At 33.4% G+C, this 18,797-nt stretch overlaps 1 protein-coding gene across 13 annotated transcripts in view; it reads right to left on the bottom strand.

The window, feature by feature from the left end:
• Positions 1 to 18,797, bottom strand: part of OSBPL8 (oxysterol binding protein like 8) — a 133,182-nt gene that overhangs the window by 64,775 nt on the left and 49,610 nt on the right. For 4 of the 13 annotated variants that reach the window (XM_072973358.1, XM_072973362.1, XM_015247935.3 and 1 more), the window contains 3 exons: positions 17,716 to 17,754; positions 12,605 to 12,641; positions 4,241 to 4,378 (listed from right to left, as the gene is read on the bottom strand). In XM_072973358.1, coding sequence (XP_072829459.1) covers positions 4,241 to 4,378; positions 12,605 to 12,641; positions 17,716 to 17,754 — 214 coding nt within the window. Of the gene's footprint in view, positions 1 to 4,240; positions 4,379 to 12,604; positions 12,642 to 13,612; positions 13,632 to 17,715; positions 17,755 to 18,797 lie in introns of those variants that run through there. The other 9 variants (XM_072973360.1, XM_031683311.2, XM_072973363.1 and 6 more) reach the window with 7 other exon arrangements.

Raw genomic sequence — 18,797 nt, 5'->3', positions numbered from 1 at the left:
TCATTTCTTATAAGGTAAAACACACACTATCATATGATTCTACACCTGCCCTCCTAGATATTACTCAAAAGAAATGAAAAAAAAAACCACATAAAGCATGGTACACATAATGGGTTTATATCAAAAGACAGAGGAGCCAGAGTTAAAGTTTGGGAAATCTGAGCCTCAAAAAATCTAATGACTATATTGACTGAAACTTAAAAAAATAAATAAATTTCTCGAGTCATCTCTAGGTTCACATTCTAGCTCTATCACTTACTAACTGTGTAAACTGGGGCAAGGAAATTACCCTTACCAACAGCTCAGTTTCCTCATTTGTGAAACAGGGAGAATGATTTATATACCTCAAGGTTCTAACAAGAATTCCAGGAGCTAATGCACATAAAAAGCACTTAAGAGACGTGGGGAATTTTAAATGTTAGTCATTATTACTATCAGTAAGCTTTTGGAACTCAAATTCTTTCCATTTAGAAGCTGAAATACTAATCCAGAGTACCTGAGTTATGGCAGACCTATCAAAGAGGCTTTCTAGACATCCATTAATCTCCAACAGTTTATCTTCATCATAACCTGGAGTTAATGGATATATCTTATTTCAGACACAACTCTGACACCTGAAAACTATGATACAGAATTTCAGTAGGTAAACCAGAGGGAGATATTATGTGTTACAGAAATCCAATAGGTTGACCTTAACAAATAAGTACATTCAGTATGTAATTCACTCTACAAATATTAATTTATCCATAACTTACCCAGGAATGTTCAGGTGTAAACCAAGATATAACTAACACTACGGCTGCTTTAGATGCAAAAATTAGAGGTTGAATATATGCCATTCATACCAAAACAATTTCCAAATAAGCTTCTATAAGACACTATAAAAAGTATAGCAAAGATCAAAAGATCAGCCTTTGACTCAGAATCATTTACTTAAAATAATAATAGTAATTATCACTGTTGTGGTGGTTATTATTAATCAGCCATCATGAGTGGTTATCATTCATCAGGCTATGTTCTAAGCTTTTTATATGTATTACCTCATTTTAAGCCTTATAAAAAATCCTTTGAGCTAGATAGATACTAACATTATCTTCATTTTACCAATGATTAAAACTTAATGACTATATTAAAATGCAAGAGTTATTTATGACATTAAAAAATTTTAAGCCAAAATAATTTGTCACCACTGGAAGTAGACTTTATGTTTTCTCTTTAATATAAAAACTGGTATTTAGGAGACAATAATCATTTATCTTCATTTTCCTTTGGGAACTACATTTCAGCATTTAATAAGTAGCTCTAAGACAATTAAGATCTCTTCCTTACAGAAAAATTTCAGTAACAAAAGTAAGAAGAATGACAAAATTATAAAATCACTATTTTTCAACACCTAATGTTGCAGTTGATTCAATGTTTATCAAAGGGTGGTTACCCCTTTAGGTGAAAAGCTGATGGGGAATAGAATATTAATTAGGTGCCAATTCTATTTTACTCTCAGTAATAAGGGGAGAAAAGATGCAACTTTCAATGAAGAGGGTCAGGCTGTCACCACCAGAATCTGTTGATCAGTCTCACATCACTAAGAGACGATCAGATATTAAGTGAATTCTCATGCGAGGCAGCATAAAGTGGTACATATTCCCTATAACATAATCTTGCCAAAGATGTTCAGCCTGAATGTAATCAAGCCTTTGCATTTAACTTCCGGTTCACAGAAAATAAAGAAGACAGGGAAATGGACTAAACAAGGAGATACTGCAAGAACACAAGCAACCAAATTCAAAAGGTCAAACACTCCATAGAGACATTGACCCAGTTTCTCAAAAGAGTCAAAGGAACAAGAGAAAATAAGGATAAACAGGGCACTCTTTGGGATTAAAGGACATAAAATGACAGCAACCAAATGCGATGTACAAACCCTGGTTTAACAAGTAAAACACTTGGGTCGAGAACTGGGGAAATCTGAATATGAACTAGTTGTTAGCTTAGATTAAATAATTATCATTAGTTTTATTAGATCTAATAAAGGTTTTACGGTTATATAAGAAAAGTTCTTAATTTTTAGAGATGGATTAAGCATTTGAGGGTACAATATCATGAGGTCTATGATTTGCTCCAAACATTCCAGCCCCACTCACAAGTAAATAAAATAAATACAACAAAAGATAAAGAATTTCCTAAATTTATCTGTTAGGTATATTAGTGTTCATTGTACTATTCTCTCAAATTTCCTGTTTGCCTGAAAATGTTCATGACACATATAAATGAGAGTAGTTTTAATTATTAGTAACTAACTCTTTTTTATTTCATTAAATTCTAAGTTAAAGAATTCCTCTAAATATTCTAGTACACTGATAAATGAATCAGATGAACCACATTTATTACAGTCAAAATTCTGGTGCACAGAATGAAAAAAATATGCATGCTGCATTCTTTTAGAATTTTATCTTAAGCTTACTTAGACCAGTGTGTAACATATATCCATTTTCAAGCTTCAAAAAAGCATTTGGCAACAAAAATGCTACCTTTCCAAAATTATGTTCAACAAGTAAGCAATAAATTTTAACATACTAATAACTGTTTTTATCTTGTTTTACATAAAATTTCTCCAGTTCCAACAACGCTATATTAAAATGTTTCCACCCAACACTTGACCAGGAAAACATTTTCCACTGAAATAGAAAATGATCATGTAACTTACTATTTACCAGTTAATATTCATTTAAAAAATAAGTGACTAAAGCCTACTTTCAAAGGATAATTCATAAAGTAGTAACAAAACCTAATTGTACAGATAGTATAATATGGTAGTGTAGTTAAGACTCTAAATGTTTAAAAATACTTGATAACCTAAGTACACATTAGCTTTCAAACACCACGTTTAAGTTCTCAGTTTTAAAAGCAGAAGTTTTTCCACAACAGCTATCAGCAGTACCACAGGAGATTTCAAAGCATTTGATTAAACTTTAGCTAAGGAGCAGAATCCAATATGCAAAACTTATCAATTATGAATTAGTCAGAGAGATCCACAATCCCTGGGAATCCCCAAGACTCTTCCAGAGCGTCTGCAAGGTCAAAATTAGTTTCATAATACTTTTTCATTGTGCTGACATTTTCACTGAGAGTGTGCTTAAGAGCAATGTTGGGCAAAACCGCTGGCACATTAGCACACATCAAGGTGGGGCACCACACTGTAGCAGTAGTCATTGATTTCTTCACTGACATTCAAGAAAGCCAGTTTCACTTACAAATGTCCTTGATGTAGCAATAAAGCTAGACATAAATTGAAGAGATCTGCAGAAACTGTAAAATAGTAGTCTTTAGCCAAAGACAATTTAATCCCGCAAGGGACATTTGTCAAGGTCTAGAGATATTTCTAGTTGTCACAATCAGGAAAAATGCTTTTGGCATCCTGTGCGTAGAAGCCAAGGACGCTGCTAAACATCCTACAATGCACAGGGTAGCCCCCTACGACAAAGAATTATCCAGTCCCCAAATGTCAATAGGTCCAGGGCTGAGGAACCCTGAGGGAAAAGAATACCACTCTGCTCATTCTCACTCAACTTCTTTTTTGTTGGGGGGGCATATTTATTTTTCATAAAAATATGTAATAGGTTAATTATTGTAATTTTTAGTGAATTAAGAGTAAACATTTTTTACAAACTATTATGTATAAAATAAGCCACAAGAATATACTACCCAAAACAGAGAATATAGCCAATATTTTATAATAATTATAAATGGAGTATAACCTCTAAAAATTGTGAATCACTACATTACACACCTGTAACATAATAATATTATATGTCAACTAAACTTCAATAAAAAAAGAATAAATATTTTAAAAATATCTCAGCTTTAACTTACAATACAGTAAGTATCAATAGGTTAACTAACCCAGAATAAACAAAAGTTCTTTGGGGTCTCCAGTAATTTTTGACAGTATAAGGGAGTCCTGGGATGAAAAAGTTCGAGAATCACTGAATTAGAAGAATGGTATAAATAACCAAGTATGCTGGAGAATATAAGGGGGATTAAAGGACTCTAAAAGAAAATGTACTCATTTCAAGAGTATTAGGGATGACCAAAACAAAACAAATAAAACCCCTATAAAACCAAATAGTTAAAAAGAAAAAAGTTATGTTAGACTCCCAACTATCATTGTTGTCCTTGGGAAAACAAAACAAAACAAAATCACCAAAAGCAACAAAAAAACATTAAAAGCACAACTCCTTACCCTGGCTAAGAGGACTTGATGGACTAAAAGATGGCTGATACAGATCTTTGGTTGGCGTCGGAAAGGATTCTTTCCCTTGGCGCTGACTCATCTTTCCTGGTGTCAGGTGTTGAGTATCGTCACTGTTTGCTACCACAGCTCAAGGAAAGAAGGGAAAAGCAATTAGTCATGGATTTATATAATGGCATAGTTAATAACATGGACTAGAACTATGACTGAAATGGCCTCAATGGTTATATTCATTTTACCAACTCAATACCTTAATAAATTAATGTAACTGTTTTATTTTTGGGTTGCTTTCAATTCAGAATGAATTTATAGGTATGTGTCAAATTACACAAATTATAGACCTCATAAAAATGAAAGTACATTTCTGATAACGAAAGGTACACCCAGGTTTACTGTTGACCTTTCATTGTGTTATTAACTCTATATATTCACCAATAGAGCAATAAGCAAAGACAATGTCATTTCACAGGAGAAATACAAATGGTCAATAAATATGTGAAAAGATACTCAATCTCATTTGTAATCAGAAAAAATACAAATTAATAGCAGCATAAAACAGTGTTTTATATTCCCTAGAATTTCTACTGTAATTTCTAATTTTCATGGAAGGTAGGTAGGTATGATTCTTGATTCAAGTTTCTTGGGGAAACTTGAGGTTCAGAGACTGCTGTGCCTAAGAGTAAGCAGGTAAAATTCTAACACAGGACCATTTGGTTCCAAAGTCTGGTCTCTTAAAAGATTGCTGCCCCAACAGTCAACCTAAATAGTGTTTAAGGCTGCTGTTCAGCCATTTGGCCAAGCTACTAATAGAGGAGAGCAATGCCCAGTTCCACAGTGGACAGAAAAGAGAAAACACTCAGTGAAGGAGTAGGGCAATCGTGAGCAAGTCTACAGTGCCCTGGGGTCTCTACATCCTTTCACTTTATATACTTGTCTTGCAGCCTACAAAACTTTAGTTTTTATTTCAAGAGAATAATTCTGTCTTCCATTCATTTAATTTTTAACTTAACCAGAACTTCATATTCACATTTTTAATTACCATACATTTTAAGTCATATTGCTGTAATATTTTCAATTGTGTTAGTTTTCAAAATCATATTTTAGTTCCTTAAATTTCAATGTAAAAATTAAAAAATACTTTCACTTATCATCCAAGATATAAAAATTTTATTTTCCCATCAAGTCCATAAAAAAGAATCCACACACTGATGACTACTAAATTTTTATCTCCTCCTGAACTCAGGAACTCACATACACAATTACCTGCCTTATAATCATCTCTATTATTTTACAGGCATCTCAATTTATCCAAAACAATTCTTGATTCTGCTTATCTTCCAAACCTGCCTCTCTCCCATCTCAGTTAATGGAATCACTATTCCCCTCCCCCTCTTTCTCAGGCCAAAAACCGTAGATGTATTCTTTGATTTTTCTCTTTCTTTCACATTTCATACCAAATCTTCTGTGAGATCTTTAAAATTTTTCTGGACTCCTCCTACTTCTCTCCACTTTCACAACTACCAGCCTGTTCCAAGCCACCATTACCTTTCCACTGGGTCACAGCAGCAGACTTCTACTTAGTCTCTAGACTTACCATCTTTCTCCTTGTTTGTGTAGAGTTCATTCTCTATACAGAAACCTGAGCAATCTTTGTAACCCATAGGTCAGATCTGCAGCATGCAGAAATATCCACAATGGCTTTCCATTATGCCTGCAATAAGTACCATGGCCTAAAGATTCAACAGTTTGGCCCTTGCTTATCTTTCCAACCTCATTCTCTATCACGTTCCTCTTTATTCACTTGGCTCCAGCTATATAGCCTTCTTGATATTCCTCAAACATGGCATCTTGCCCCAATCTTTCGGCCTTTGTATCTTTTTCCCCTTTACCTGGAGTACTCCCACCCAGGTCTTCATATTATTGACCACTCTCATCATTTGTTATCTGTGTTTAAATGTCATCTCTTTAGAAAAGCCATCCATTGTGTCTTTTGATAAAAAAGTTCTTAATTTTAATACAGCACAATTTATTAATTCTGGTTTGGTTTTGTTTGGTTTGGTCAGTGCCCATTCTGCCACAGTTATATTCTATCACTTTACCCTACATGATTTTCACTGTAGCTCTTAGCACTATCTGAAATTATATCATTTATTTGTCTACTGTCTGCCCTCTACCTGAGACCATAAATTCCATAAGAGAAGAGAGTTTTGCCTGCCTTATATTCCTATAAATCCTTAAGTCCTGGCGTGATTCTGGCATGCTGAAGGTGTTCAGCAGAATTTTGTTGAATGAATCAGATCAACAAATTTTATATTTTTATGAAACTTCATTATAATAAAATATGTGGTGGCTCATTCAGTTACTAAATCCAGTATCCTTTTAATACCTAAAAATTAGTATTGAAATTTAAAATATGGGTTACTGATACAGAGAGAGACAAACTGACCCAAAGAACTTTACAGAGAGCTCTCAGAAACAAACCCATGATTATGGAGAGCATAGATATATGTTAGAAGTAGGAAAAGGGAAGACTATTCATTTAAAAATACTAGGAAAATTGGTCATCTATGTTGGAAAACTAGGTCCCTACCCTTATACCACACACAAAGAACAGTTTTTATGAAATTAAATATATAAATGTAAAAACCAAAACTTAAAAACTTTCAGAAGAAAATGTAACACAATTAGAGCTGTTGTCCAGAACATGTTAAAAACTCCTATAAATCAATTTTAAAAAGACAAACAAAAAGAAAAATGTTATCAGGGATGTATCAAAAAGAATAAAATATCTAAGAATAAATTTAACCAAGGAGGTGAAAGACCTGTATATTGGAAACTTTAAGACACTAACAAAAGTTAAAGAAAATACACACAAATGAAAAGATAAAACATGCTCATGGATTGGATGAATTAATAGCATTTAAATGTCCAAACTACCCAAAGCAAACTACAAACAATGCAATCCCTCTAAAAATTCCACTGGTATTTTTTTTTTTATAAAAACAGAAAAAACAATCTTGAAATTTGTATGGAACCACAAAAGACCCCAAATAACCAAAGTAATCTTGAGAAAGAAGAACAGAACTGGAGGCATTAAACTCCTTAGTCTAAAGTTATTATTACAAAGCTAAAGTTATCAAAACACTATGGTATTGGCATAAAAACAGACACATGATCGATGACACAGAATAGAGAGCCCAGAGATAAACCTATACATATATGGTCAATTAATTTATGATAAAGAAGCCAAGGATATACAATAGGGAAAAGGACAGTCTCCTTAATAAATGGTGTTGGGGAAACTGGACCACTATCTTACTCGTACAAAAAAATTTAACTGAAAATGGATTAAAGATTCAAAGTAAGACCTAAAACTATAGAAGTTCTAAAAGAAAACTGGAAGTAAGCTCCTTGACATCAGGCTTGACAATGATTTTTTGATTTCACACGAAAAGTAATGGCAACAAAAGGAAAAATAAGCAATTGAAACTATATCAAACTAATAAGCTTCTGCACAGAAAAGAAAACCATTAATACAATGAATAGGCAACTTACTGAATGCGACAAAATAGTCGCAAATCATATATCTAATAAAGAGTTAATATCCAAAACATACAAAGACCTCATATAGCTCAACAGCCAAAAGGTACATGAAAAGATGTTCAATATCACTAATTATCAGGAAAATGCAAATCAAAACCACAATGAACTATCATTTCATAACTGTTAGAATGGCTACTATCAAAAAGACAAGAAATAACAAGTGTTGAAGAGGATGTGGAGAAAAGGGAACCCTCATGCACTGGTTGGTGGAAATGTAAGTAGGTAGAGCCAATATAGAAAACAGTACAGAGGTTCCTCAAAAAATAAACTGAGAACTACCATATGATCCAGCAAGTCCACTTCTGAGTATTTATCCAAAGAAAATGAAAACCCTAATTTGAAAGGATATATGCACTCATGTTCACTGCAGCATTATTTACAATAGCCAAGATACAGTAACAACCTCAGTGTCCATCAGTAGAAGAATGGAAAAAGAAAACGTGGTGTATATACACAATGGAACACTACTTAGCCATAAAAAAGTATGAAATCTCTCCACTTGTGAGAACATGGATAAACCTCGAGGACATTATGCTAAGTGAAATAAGTCAAACAGAGACAGACAAATACCATACGATCTCCTTTATATGTGAAATCTAAACAAATAACCAACAACAACAAAAAACTGCATTCAAAGATACAGAGAACAGATTGGTGGTTTGCCGGGGGGGGTTGTGGGTGGGTAAAATGGGTGAAAGGGATCAAAAGGTACAAAGCTGTACTTATAAAGTGAATAAGTCATGTGGATATAATGTACAGCATGACAACTACAGTTAATAATACTGTATTGCATATTTTAAATTTGCTAAGAGTAAATCTTAAAAGCTCTCACAAGGAAGGAAAATTCTGTAACAATGTATGGTATCGGGTGTTAAGTAGAATTACTATAGTTATCATTTCACAATATATACAAATATGGAGTCAATATATTACACACCTCAAACTAATACAATGTTGTATGTCAATTATACCTCAATTAAAGAATTTTAATTTAAAAAAAATGGAGGGGAAACATGAACAGTTAGTTCATGGAAGAAGAAATGCACAAAAAATGTACAAAAAGATGTTCATCCTCTTTAGTAATCAGGAAAACACAAATCAAGATCACAATTAAATACATATTTCATATTCAGTAAAACTGAAAAAAATTAGTATGTCTGATAATACCAAATTCTGATAAGGATGGGATCTGTGAGACACCTCAAGCATTGCTGGTAGAGAAAAAACTGATACAAACACTTTGAAAAACAATTCAGATCTTATAAAATTGAGTATCAGCATACCCTATGGGTCCAAAAATTCCACTGTTAGCTTCATACCTAGAAATACACTTATATGTGTGTACCAAGAGATAAGAACAAGAATGTTCATAGGAATTCTACTCATAATAGCAAAAATCAAAACAACTTAAATATTCATCAGTTGAAACCAAAAGAGGATTAATATATTGTGGTGTTGCATGTAATGGAATAGTATGTAGCACTAAAAAGGGATGGTTTCTATCTATACCCAATAACATGGCTGAATCTTGGAAATGAAATGTTAACTACAAAAAATAAGCCCTAGAAGATGATACATAGCATGATACCATTCCCATAAAATTAAAAACCTAGCAAACCTTACTTATATGTATGTAACCTAAAAATAATGAAAAAAATCTATTTTAAAAAAAGCAAAGAATACAAGGGACAGGGTATACCTCAGTGGTAGAGTGCATGTTTAGTATGCATGACGTCCTGGGTTCAATTCCTAGTACCTCCATTAAAATAAATAAATAAACCTAATAACTACCCCCTGCCCCCAAGAGAAAAAGCAAAGAATAATAAACAAAAAAATACAAATCAGTCATCATCCCTCTGGGGCAGGCACAGGGACAGAGAGACAAGCAGCACGTAGATAGACACGAGGCATCTGTAAGATTCAAGTTCCTATGTTGACTGGTAGGTTCAATATGTACTCCCTGTATGATTATGCTTTATAATTTACATATGCCACATAAGTATTAGTACATTTAAGTACATTAGTCCATTAAGACATTAGTACATTAAAGTATGCTTTAGTACTCCATCAGCAAGACATAGGTACCTATGTCTTAAATACCTTCACTATATAAAAAAGGAAATATTCTGAGAAGTATAAATTTAGTTCTATTCACCCCTTTCTAATGCCTTACTGATTGATGTATTACTGTTCATGATTTTGATAACCATGAAGTGAGTCTGTAGAAATAGCAATATATATATAGTATATTTCCTTAGAAAAAAACAGAAAGCTTATTTTTCTATTTTTTTCTCTTACTCTATTCACAAACATTAACTATACAGACAATAGAGAATTTGCATAATATAAAAATCATTTTGATGTCCTATATAATTTTCACAACAGTAGACTATATACATGTAAACTCAAGAAGGGCAGTAACTTTGTTTTTATTTGGCTAAAACTGACAATAAATACTTGCTAAATGCCTCGAGAGATATTTGAGGAATGAATCACTGCAAGATTCCAAAACTGTTTCTGATGATAAAATCAACCGTCTCACCTTCTTAAGATTGCATTACAGTGCCCTCTCCTGGTTCTACCTTGTAGTCAAAGGAAAGCAAAGAGAAAGCACAGCACAGCAAAGCAAAGAAACCTACTTTGCTATTCATCTTGTTTTTAAGTGTGGTAAAAACTAATCACACTGGAATAATTAACAGTAATATAATTAACATAACAGCTTTAACTTCTAAGGAGATTATGATTCTATAACTACCATTTTTACTTTCTGAATTCAACTCATCAACACAAAATGTGAAGAGTTTTACAAGCTTCAAAGTCTGGTGTTTGCCCTTAATTTAAGTGAAAGTTAAAATGGAGTTAAGTGATTATTTTAAAGTCATAAATAATCTCTATGTAAATCCTAGATATCCCCTTACAGATGGTATACCTTTTCTCAAATACTTAAATAATTTAAAGTACTATATGAAATTACTTTTCACTCTAAAAGATATATGGTCTCCAGTAAATAATTATACAACCCCAGCCTTTTAATAGTTGGCAGAGTACAATATAAATTCATCTTTAATATATGCTGTATATCTTAATTTATATATGCTTAAAATATTTAACCACAATAAATTTCTTCTGTTTCAAGTAGAAATTAAAGACCTTCATTTATAAAACCCAGTTCCTAAAGTAGAACCACTTCAATTGATAATAAAAATGCAATTCTATTTGTAAAGTTCAGCAGTGCCAATCAGTACACCTAAGCTAACATCTAAATACATAAGTTCATTATAAGTAACTAAAAAATCCATTGAAAATATCTACCAGATGTCACAAGTAAGGCTGAACAAGAAAACATAAAAATGTGCTGGGATTTATGTGCTTTTTCTACTTTTACAATTTCTGCTATTCTAATCATGCTGGATGTATAATGAACAATATATTTAAAATATTATGAATTGTTACAATTAAGACTAAAAAAGGCATTTTAACATATTACTTTAAATTACCCCTCTTTTTAGAAAACAAAATTACAAACATACTATAACCATTATTAGAGACAAATAGCAACTGATCCAGACCAGAGTATTTTGACAACTAGAAGACACTTTGCATTATCTCGCTCAGTGCCCTTCTTTAGCTAGCGCAAAAAATGAGCCCTAAAGGAGTGAACTGATTTGCAACAATCAGACAATTATTTAGGAATAAATACTAAAATTTCCTAATTCAATATAATTTCCACATTGGTCTTGAATACAGTCAAAATCTTTGATTTATGATGCAATAATATTTTAATTATTTGGTTTGACTTGAATTCAGTAAATTGAGAGTTTCTTTCTGATTTTTTAAAACCAGAAGATGGCACGCTGAGCTACTAACCAATTCTAACTCCTTGGATATTTAAGTTCTTAGCTTCAGGCTCTTCATCTACAAAATTAATGTTTTATTAAATGATCCCTGAAGTTTCTTTTACCTCAGTAATTCTATGACTTTTAATACAAAAGTTGCACCTGACACAAAGCTTTGAATATCTATTCATGGATCTAACTCCCCTATTAATCTATAATGATCCTTGGGGGCAAGGTAAATGTTTTATTTATCGTGTATCCCCCAGAGCTAGCACAGTATCTAGTCAAAAAATACTTTGACATAAATTTAAAGGGTTCATCTTCAAAATCCCCAAGATAAAACATGTTTCACTTATGAAATCACCAAAGTATAAATAAATTTTTTCAGAACCAAATGATCTATTATGTAAAAATTCTGACAAAATAAAACAGTATTTCTCATTTTCACGTGGCAGTGAATTTGCTGTACCATGTCCAGCCTCAAAATAATCGGATCTATGCTTTGTGATGATTGTAGAAAGGATATAATAAAGAAGTATTAATTCATAATTCATAATTTAGGAATTATGTGCTGAACACTGGAATTTGACACAACATTGTAAAATGATTATAAATCAATAAAAAATGTTAAAAAAATTTAGGAATTATGAATTTCTAAATTATGAATTAGATAACTGGCTAACTAAATAACCCATCCTTAGACATAAAGGATGTAAATATATAAACTGTCAATCTCAGATGGACACTGACAATAGATGGGTACTGAATGACCATTTATATTCTTTACTTTGTATTTCAATGCCTAGAAAGAAAAGAAGACTTAATAATCAAAACAGAAACACCATGTGCCTTTCATAACTACACATCAAAGTACTGTCAAGTCTCCAAACATGCCATTCAAACTTTAGCTACTTACTTGATGGCCCAAGGACATCTTTGCTATCACCAAGAAGCTTTTAATGCAGGGTAATTGAGCAGCAAACAAATACAATCCAAACCAGGAAGAAGCAAAATGCATCAGGATTGAAGCAGCAGTGAAACAAAAGGACAAGGAAAATAGCATTAGTTTATAAGTAGAAAGCACATGCATATCAATTCTAATAATCATAATTCGCAAGGAATTTCCTTTTCCACACTTAAAAAGATCTTGGCTTAGGCATTAGCTAATTTTTTTTTTCAATTTTGGAAAATGAACGTGGAAAGAGAAATGAAATCACTCAAGTATTTTGTTTTAAAAATTACTCAAGTCAAAAATTATTTTCAATTATAATTCAAGATATGGGTTAGGAGTGGTAAGAATTATTTAGAAATGTAAAGGACAGACAAAAGTTATTTAGTCTTAAAATTTAAGTTGTTTAAAAATATATAACATCCATGCACTATTAAATATTAGTTCTGCATGCTGTGAAAGCACTTAACATTACATAGAAATTCAGTCTGTTCCATCTACATAAGGAAAGGAATATTTACTTAGTGCTTATATTATGCCAAGCATTATGCAAAGAGCTTTTACAGACACCAGCAAAGTGAAACAAATTTTTTCTCAAATGGCAAAAAAAAAAAAGACTACGATTACAACAATAAATTGTATTAAGTCATAAAAAACTTTCTTAGGACCCACTAAATATCAAGTATACAATCTGGAGCTACTGGTCTTAAGGAAGTCAGAAGACCCATTTCTTACATAAATAAACTGTAATCAACTAAAATAAACGGGAAAAAGACAGCTGACTTTTGTCTAGTAACTATTTTAATACACGACATTACGGTAAGTGTTGCCTATGGACAAATGCTTTGGTCTTCCTTGGCAGGAACAGTCCTCAGCTTTCCTTCATTTCAAATACCACGTATGCAAACATATCAGAACTGAAGTAACAACAAAAAAATTCCCACTAACGACACATTACTATTTGGTCTAATTTACCTGCACATAGCTGCTGGGCAGGACCAGTGGGACAGGGCTCAATACTGGAAGAGAAGCCGCAGTATTTAGAGGGGGAATTTGCCACCTAGAGCCTGTCCCGTCCATGCTTGGGTGCGCCATGAGTGGGCTTATAGACATGAAGGATTTGAACCTCTTTTCAAAGGAAAAAAGAAAGAGATTCCATATGCCATCCTGGAGTGCAGAAGTTTTTTAGAGCCTTGAAAATACTTTGTATGATATTATAATGATGGATATCTATGTCATTATACTTTTGTTCAAACTAAGGTGAACTGTGGACTTTGGTGATTATGATGTGTCAAAGTATGTTCATCTTTAGTTTAAAAAAATACCACTCTGGTAAACAAAAATAATGACTATGCATATGTGTGGAGAGGGAACATATGGATAATTTCTGTACCTTCCTGTCAACTTTGTTGTAAACCTAAAACTACACACACACGCACAGAAAACTCTTAAAAACAAGAAAACTCAGGGTAGACATTTTTAGCAAAACTTCGGTTTCAGTTATATACATATATTATATATGTATGTGTGTGTTTGTTGAATTGTGATGTAAAACGTATTTTTTAGGTCAATAATGTTTGCAAGCCACTACAGTTTTTACACTGGCAAATAAAAGCAAAAATTAACCTCAAAAATTAATAAAGGGAATGGGAGATCTTAATTGGCTATAACCGGAGGGGAAAAAAAAAAAGGTAGCAGTTGTTAGCTTCGGACTTCTGTTGTCTCCCAGGAGAAAAAAAAAATCTTGGCCCTTTTGCTTCTCTAAAGTGATGGTTATTTCACAATGCTTAAAATTATGTTCTAATGCCTTTAAAGGGATTTGCTCAATTCATTGTTCTGTAGTTGCCCCATTTAAGCTCATTCTTCTATAAACTGATTTCAGTTTCCCGGATAAACTAAAAAAGTACAGCTTTAGTGACAATGAAATAATTGTGCTCAAATCCTTAGTACTGAAATGGCCATATTACTACAGTTAGCAACCAAGTGGGAAGAGATTACAGTATGTCTGATAAGCAATCTCTAAAATGGTCCCAGTAATTCCCCCCTTCTTGGTGTATAATCCACTCTCCTTGAGCATATACAGGACTTGCTGAATCACTTATAATGAACAGAGTATGTCAGAGGTGAAAGGGTGTCATTAACAAGACTATGACTTATATCATATTTGCAGTCTCTCACTCTCTCTTAGATCATCCTGGGGAAAGCCAACTGCTGCGTCATGGCATACCTTAGAGAGGCCCATGAGGCAAAGAAACTGAGGTCTGTCAACAAGCCCTAAGCGAGCTTGGAAGTGGATCTCCTGCCTTCTCTGCCTCCCTCTCCCCAAGTCAAGCTTTCAGATGAGACTGCAGCAGCCTCTCTCCCCAGTAGCTTGACTGCAACCACGAGAGATTCTGAGCCAGACATCTGGCAAAGCTGCTCTTAAGATTCCTGAATCACAGAAAGTATAATATGATGAATGTTTGTTATTTTGTACTATTTAATTTTGGGATGATTTGTTATATACCAATAAATACAACTAATATAATATTGCAAAACTGAAAGCTAGGAAATTGACAGATACAACAGCAGCAAATTTTACAAATGCTCCCTAGAGATCTTCTAAAAAATCTTCCTGTACTGATATGAATAATTATTAGTTTCCCTACATTTACCTGTAATTTCCTAAAGGAGAGCAGTGGTTCTAACCATATATACATAGCTGGGAGTATTTAATTTTACAGGGCCAATCATATTTGAAGGTATTGAGCTGGTCTTCTCTTTAGGATAAAAGGTTTAGTTCAGTTTTATTGTACAGTTTTGTATGATATAATTCTCACCATTCTGTTGATTAACAGCTCTGTCATCTTCTGTGCAGCTGTACTCTTTGCATATTTACTCCCAGAAAATAATCCTTAACATATATAGCAACTTCTGAATATTTCTTTCAAATTATGCTTTCAATATTATATCCTCAAGCATATCTGTGTCATATAAACCTGATTCTAATGGATTAACCCAGTATTTTTTTTTAATTGAGGCACTGAAGTACAATCAAAGTAAATGCTGTCTACTCCTACCATTGGATCTATCACCCATCCATCCATCCATCCACCCATCCATCCAAATATTCATGAGTACCTACTATATATAGACAGGTATCATTTTAGGCACTGAAGGATATAGCAGTGAACAAAATAGACAAAAACCCTGCCCTTGTAGTAGTTACATTCTACTGGGGAAGATAAACAATAACAAATGGTAACATAATAAACACGTAAAAGTTTGTGTTATATTGTATAGTATTAATACTAAGAAGAAATTAGCAGAGAATGAAGACATATAAAATATTAGGGACGAGCAAGTTAAGGTTTTAGGTAGGATGGCCTAAGAAGGCCTTACTACAAAGTTGACTGAATGAGGGAACTTACCAGAAGGACATAAAACGGAAGAGTATTCTAGGGAAAGGGAGGAGCAAGTGCAGAGTGAGTGGAGGACTGGAATGGGAGCAAGTCTGGAGTTTTTGGGGAATAGTAAAAAGGCCAGAGAGGCTGGAGTCAATACAAGTAGAAGAGCAGCAGGAGATGAAGTCAAAGGTGTAAACAGGTGTAGGAGTTTATAAGACCCACTCAGGACTTTTGTTTTATTCTGAATGAGATGGGGAGCCACAGGATGGCCCTGAGAAAAGGAGTAACATATCCCATTACGTGTTGACAGGATTGCTCTGGCTGCTATGTTGATAACAGACTAGATAGACGGGGGTATAATCAGTTTTGAGGTTGCTGCAATAGCTTAGGGAAGAGATGAAGGAGCTGTGGACCAAGATGGTAGCAGTGAGAGAGATAAGTAGCTGAGTTCTGAATATATTTTGAGGGCTGGGCCAACAAAATTTCCAAATAGCCCAAGTATGAGGTAAAAGAATAAAAGGAATCAAACGATGTTAAGTGTTGGAGTCTGACCACCTCGAAGAACAGAACTGCTATTATCTGAGATAGAAAAGACAGTGAGACGAACTAGTTTACGGGGAGAAATATTAAGTACAGTCTTTCCTTGGTATCCACAGAAGATTGGTACCAAAACCCGCCTCCTCTGCAATACCAAAATCTGGGGCTGCCCAAATCCCTTATAGAAAATGGCATAGTATTTGTATGTAACCCATGCATATTCTCCCATATACTTTAAAATCATCTCTAGATTACTTATAATGCCTAATACAATGTAAATACTATGTAAATAGTTTAAATACAATGTAAATGTTATATAAATAGTTGCCAGCATGAGGCAAATTCAAGTTTTGCTTTTTGAAACTTTCTAGAATTTTTCCCAAATATTTTCCATCTGCAGTTTGTTGAATCAGTGGATGGGAACCCTTGCAAATGGAGGGCTGACTATATCTCAGTTTGGGAAAGCTTAAGTTTGAAATGCCTGTTAGATGTCCAAATCGAAATGCCAAGTAGGCAACTGAACGTACAGACCTGTACAGGGAAAGCTTCAGGCTGGTAAGAAAATAGTGTCATTGGGGCAGAGGGTGGGAGGGGATAGACTGGGATTTCAAAATTGTAGAACAGATAAACAAGATTATACTGTATAGTACAGGGAAATATATACAAGATCTTACGGTAGCTCACAGACAAAAAAATGTGACAATGAATATATATACGTTCATGTATAACTGAAAAATTGTGCTCTACACTGGAATTTGATACAACATTGTAAAATGATTATAAATCAATAAAAAAAAAGTTAAAAAAAGATGATTAAAAAAAAAGAAAGAAAAAGAAAATACTGTCACCAAAATAATAACAGTGGTTATCTCTAGAAGGTAGAATTATATGTATCATATTTTTCTGAATTATTTAAATATGCCACTTGGTATGCATTATTTTTATAGTCAAAAAGATTAAACCTATCTACTTTTTGGAAAAAATAAAAACACAATTTTTAAAGTGATCTTTTCGATCTGCATTAGCTATTTTATAATGGAATAATCATCCATGATTAAGTATAGTGAAAAATATATTTTAAGACTCTAACTTGAAATCCTAAAACAAAATACAAAAAATGTTCACATTTCAAACAGAGCACCATATATTACTCACTGTCTCTTGAACTTCAGCAACTTCTGAATATGGCAAGATCTAAAAAAAAGACAAATTTTCTCAGGCGTGATTTAATTTCGTGTACCTGAATCTGAATCTAGAGAGCACCCAGAGTTTATCAAATGAATTAAGTGGTACATTAATCTTTTAAGAAGTACCAGAAAGAAAAGGTACAATGGTATGTTTACTAGTATGTTTACACTGGAAACTAAACCTTTAAAAAAAAAAATTCCAAGGCTTCAGGAAATCAGTCAATTTGCCAACCTGTGAAGTCCTCTCTGGCACATTCTGGGGCTTTTTCACAGTTCTTATCCTCCCTGCATGAATTTAATTCCATCAGTCTTTTCGCCATGGAAGCCCCTTTCCTCTTAGTATCTAAAATACTACTGCTCTGACTTCCTGTCTCCTAGTTCCCTACCTCAACTTTGTCCTCCCACTCAGTGAGTGGGTGACCTTAACCAGTGCTCAATCCTCAACTACTTGTTTTTTCTCTGCCTTCTCTTTCCTGCAGATTCCATTCATACTCAAGGCTCATTTATGACCTTTATTTGGATGACTTCCAAGTTTCTTCTTCAGACTTTGTCCATCTCCAAAGCTTTAGTCCAAAACATTGCTAACTGTATGTTTAGACATTATTGTAAATTAACTTCTGATTGTAAAATTCTGTTAACAAAGGAAGGGCTTAAGCTTGTTTAAACAAGCATCTTTATATCAAATATCACACTTAGTAACTTCCCTCAGAAACCAGCTTCCATGCCAATTTGCCCAATTCTTTCAGTGGTACCATTTTCCTTTCAATAACTCAGATCTAAACCCTTGAGACATCTAAGATTCTCTTTTCCCCTCAACATCTATCTGATCAGGTCATTAAATTCTGATTAACTTTACCTAGACAATATCTATTGCACATTTAGTCCTTTGGTTCAATACCAACTAGGCCAGATCCACATAACCACATTTCTCAAATTCTGCATCTTCCTTTCAATAGATGTCCTTGCATTCAGTCTCACTTCACTCATTTATCTTGTATGCTAAATACTGGAATTCAAAAATACAATAAAGACATGGTCTTTACCGCCAAG

The sequence above is a fragment of the Vicugna pacos genome, chromosome 12, assembly GCF_048564905.1.
Source record: "Vicugna pacos chromosome 12, VicPac4, whole genome shotgun sequence".
Lineage (NCBI taxonomy): Eukaryota > Metazoa > Chordata > Mammalia > Artiodactyla > Camelidae > Vicugna > Vicugna pacos.
This window is presented reverse-complemented; position numbering and strand designations above follow the sequence as displayed.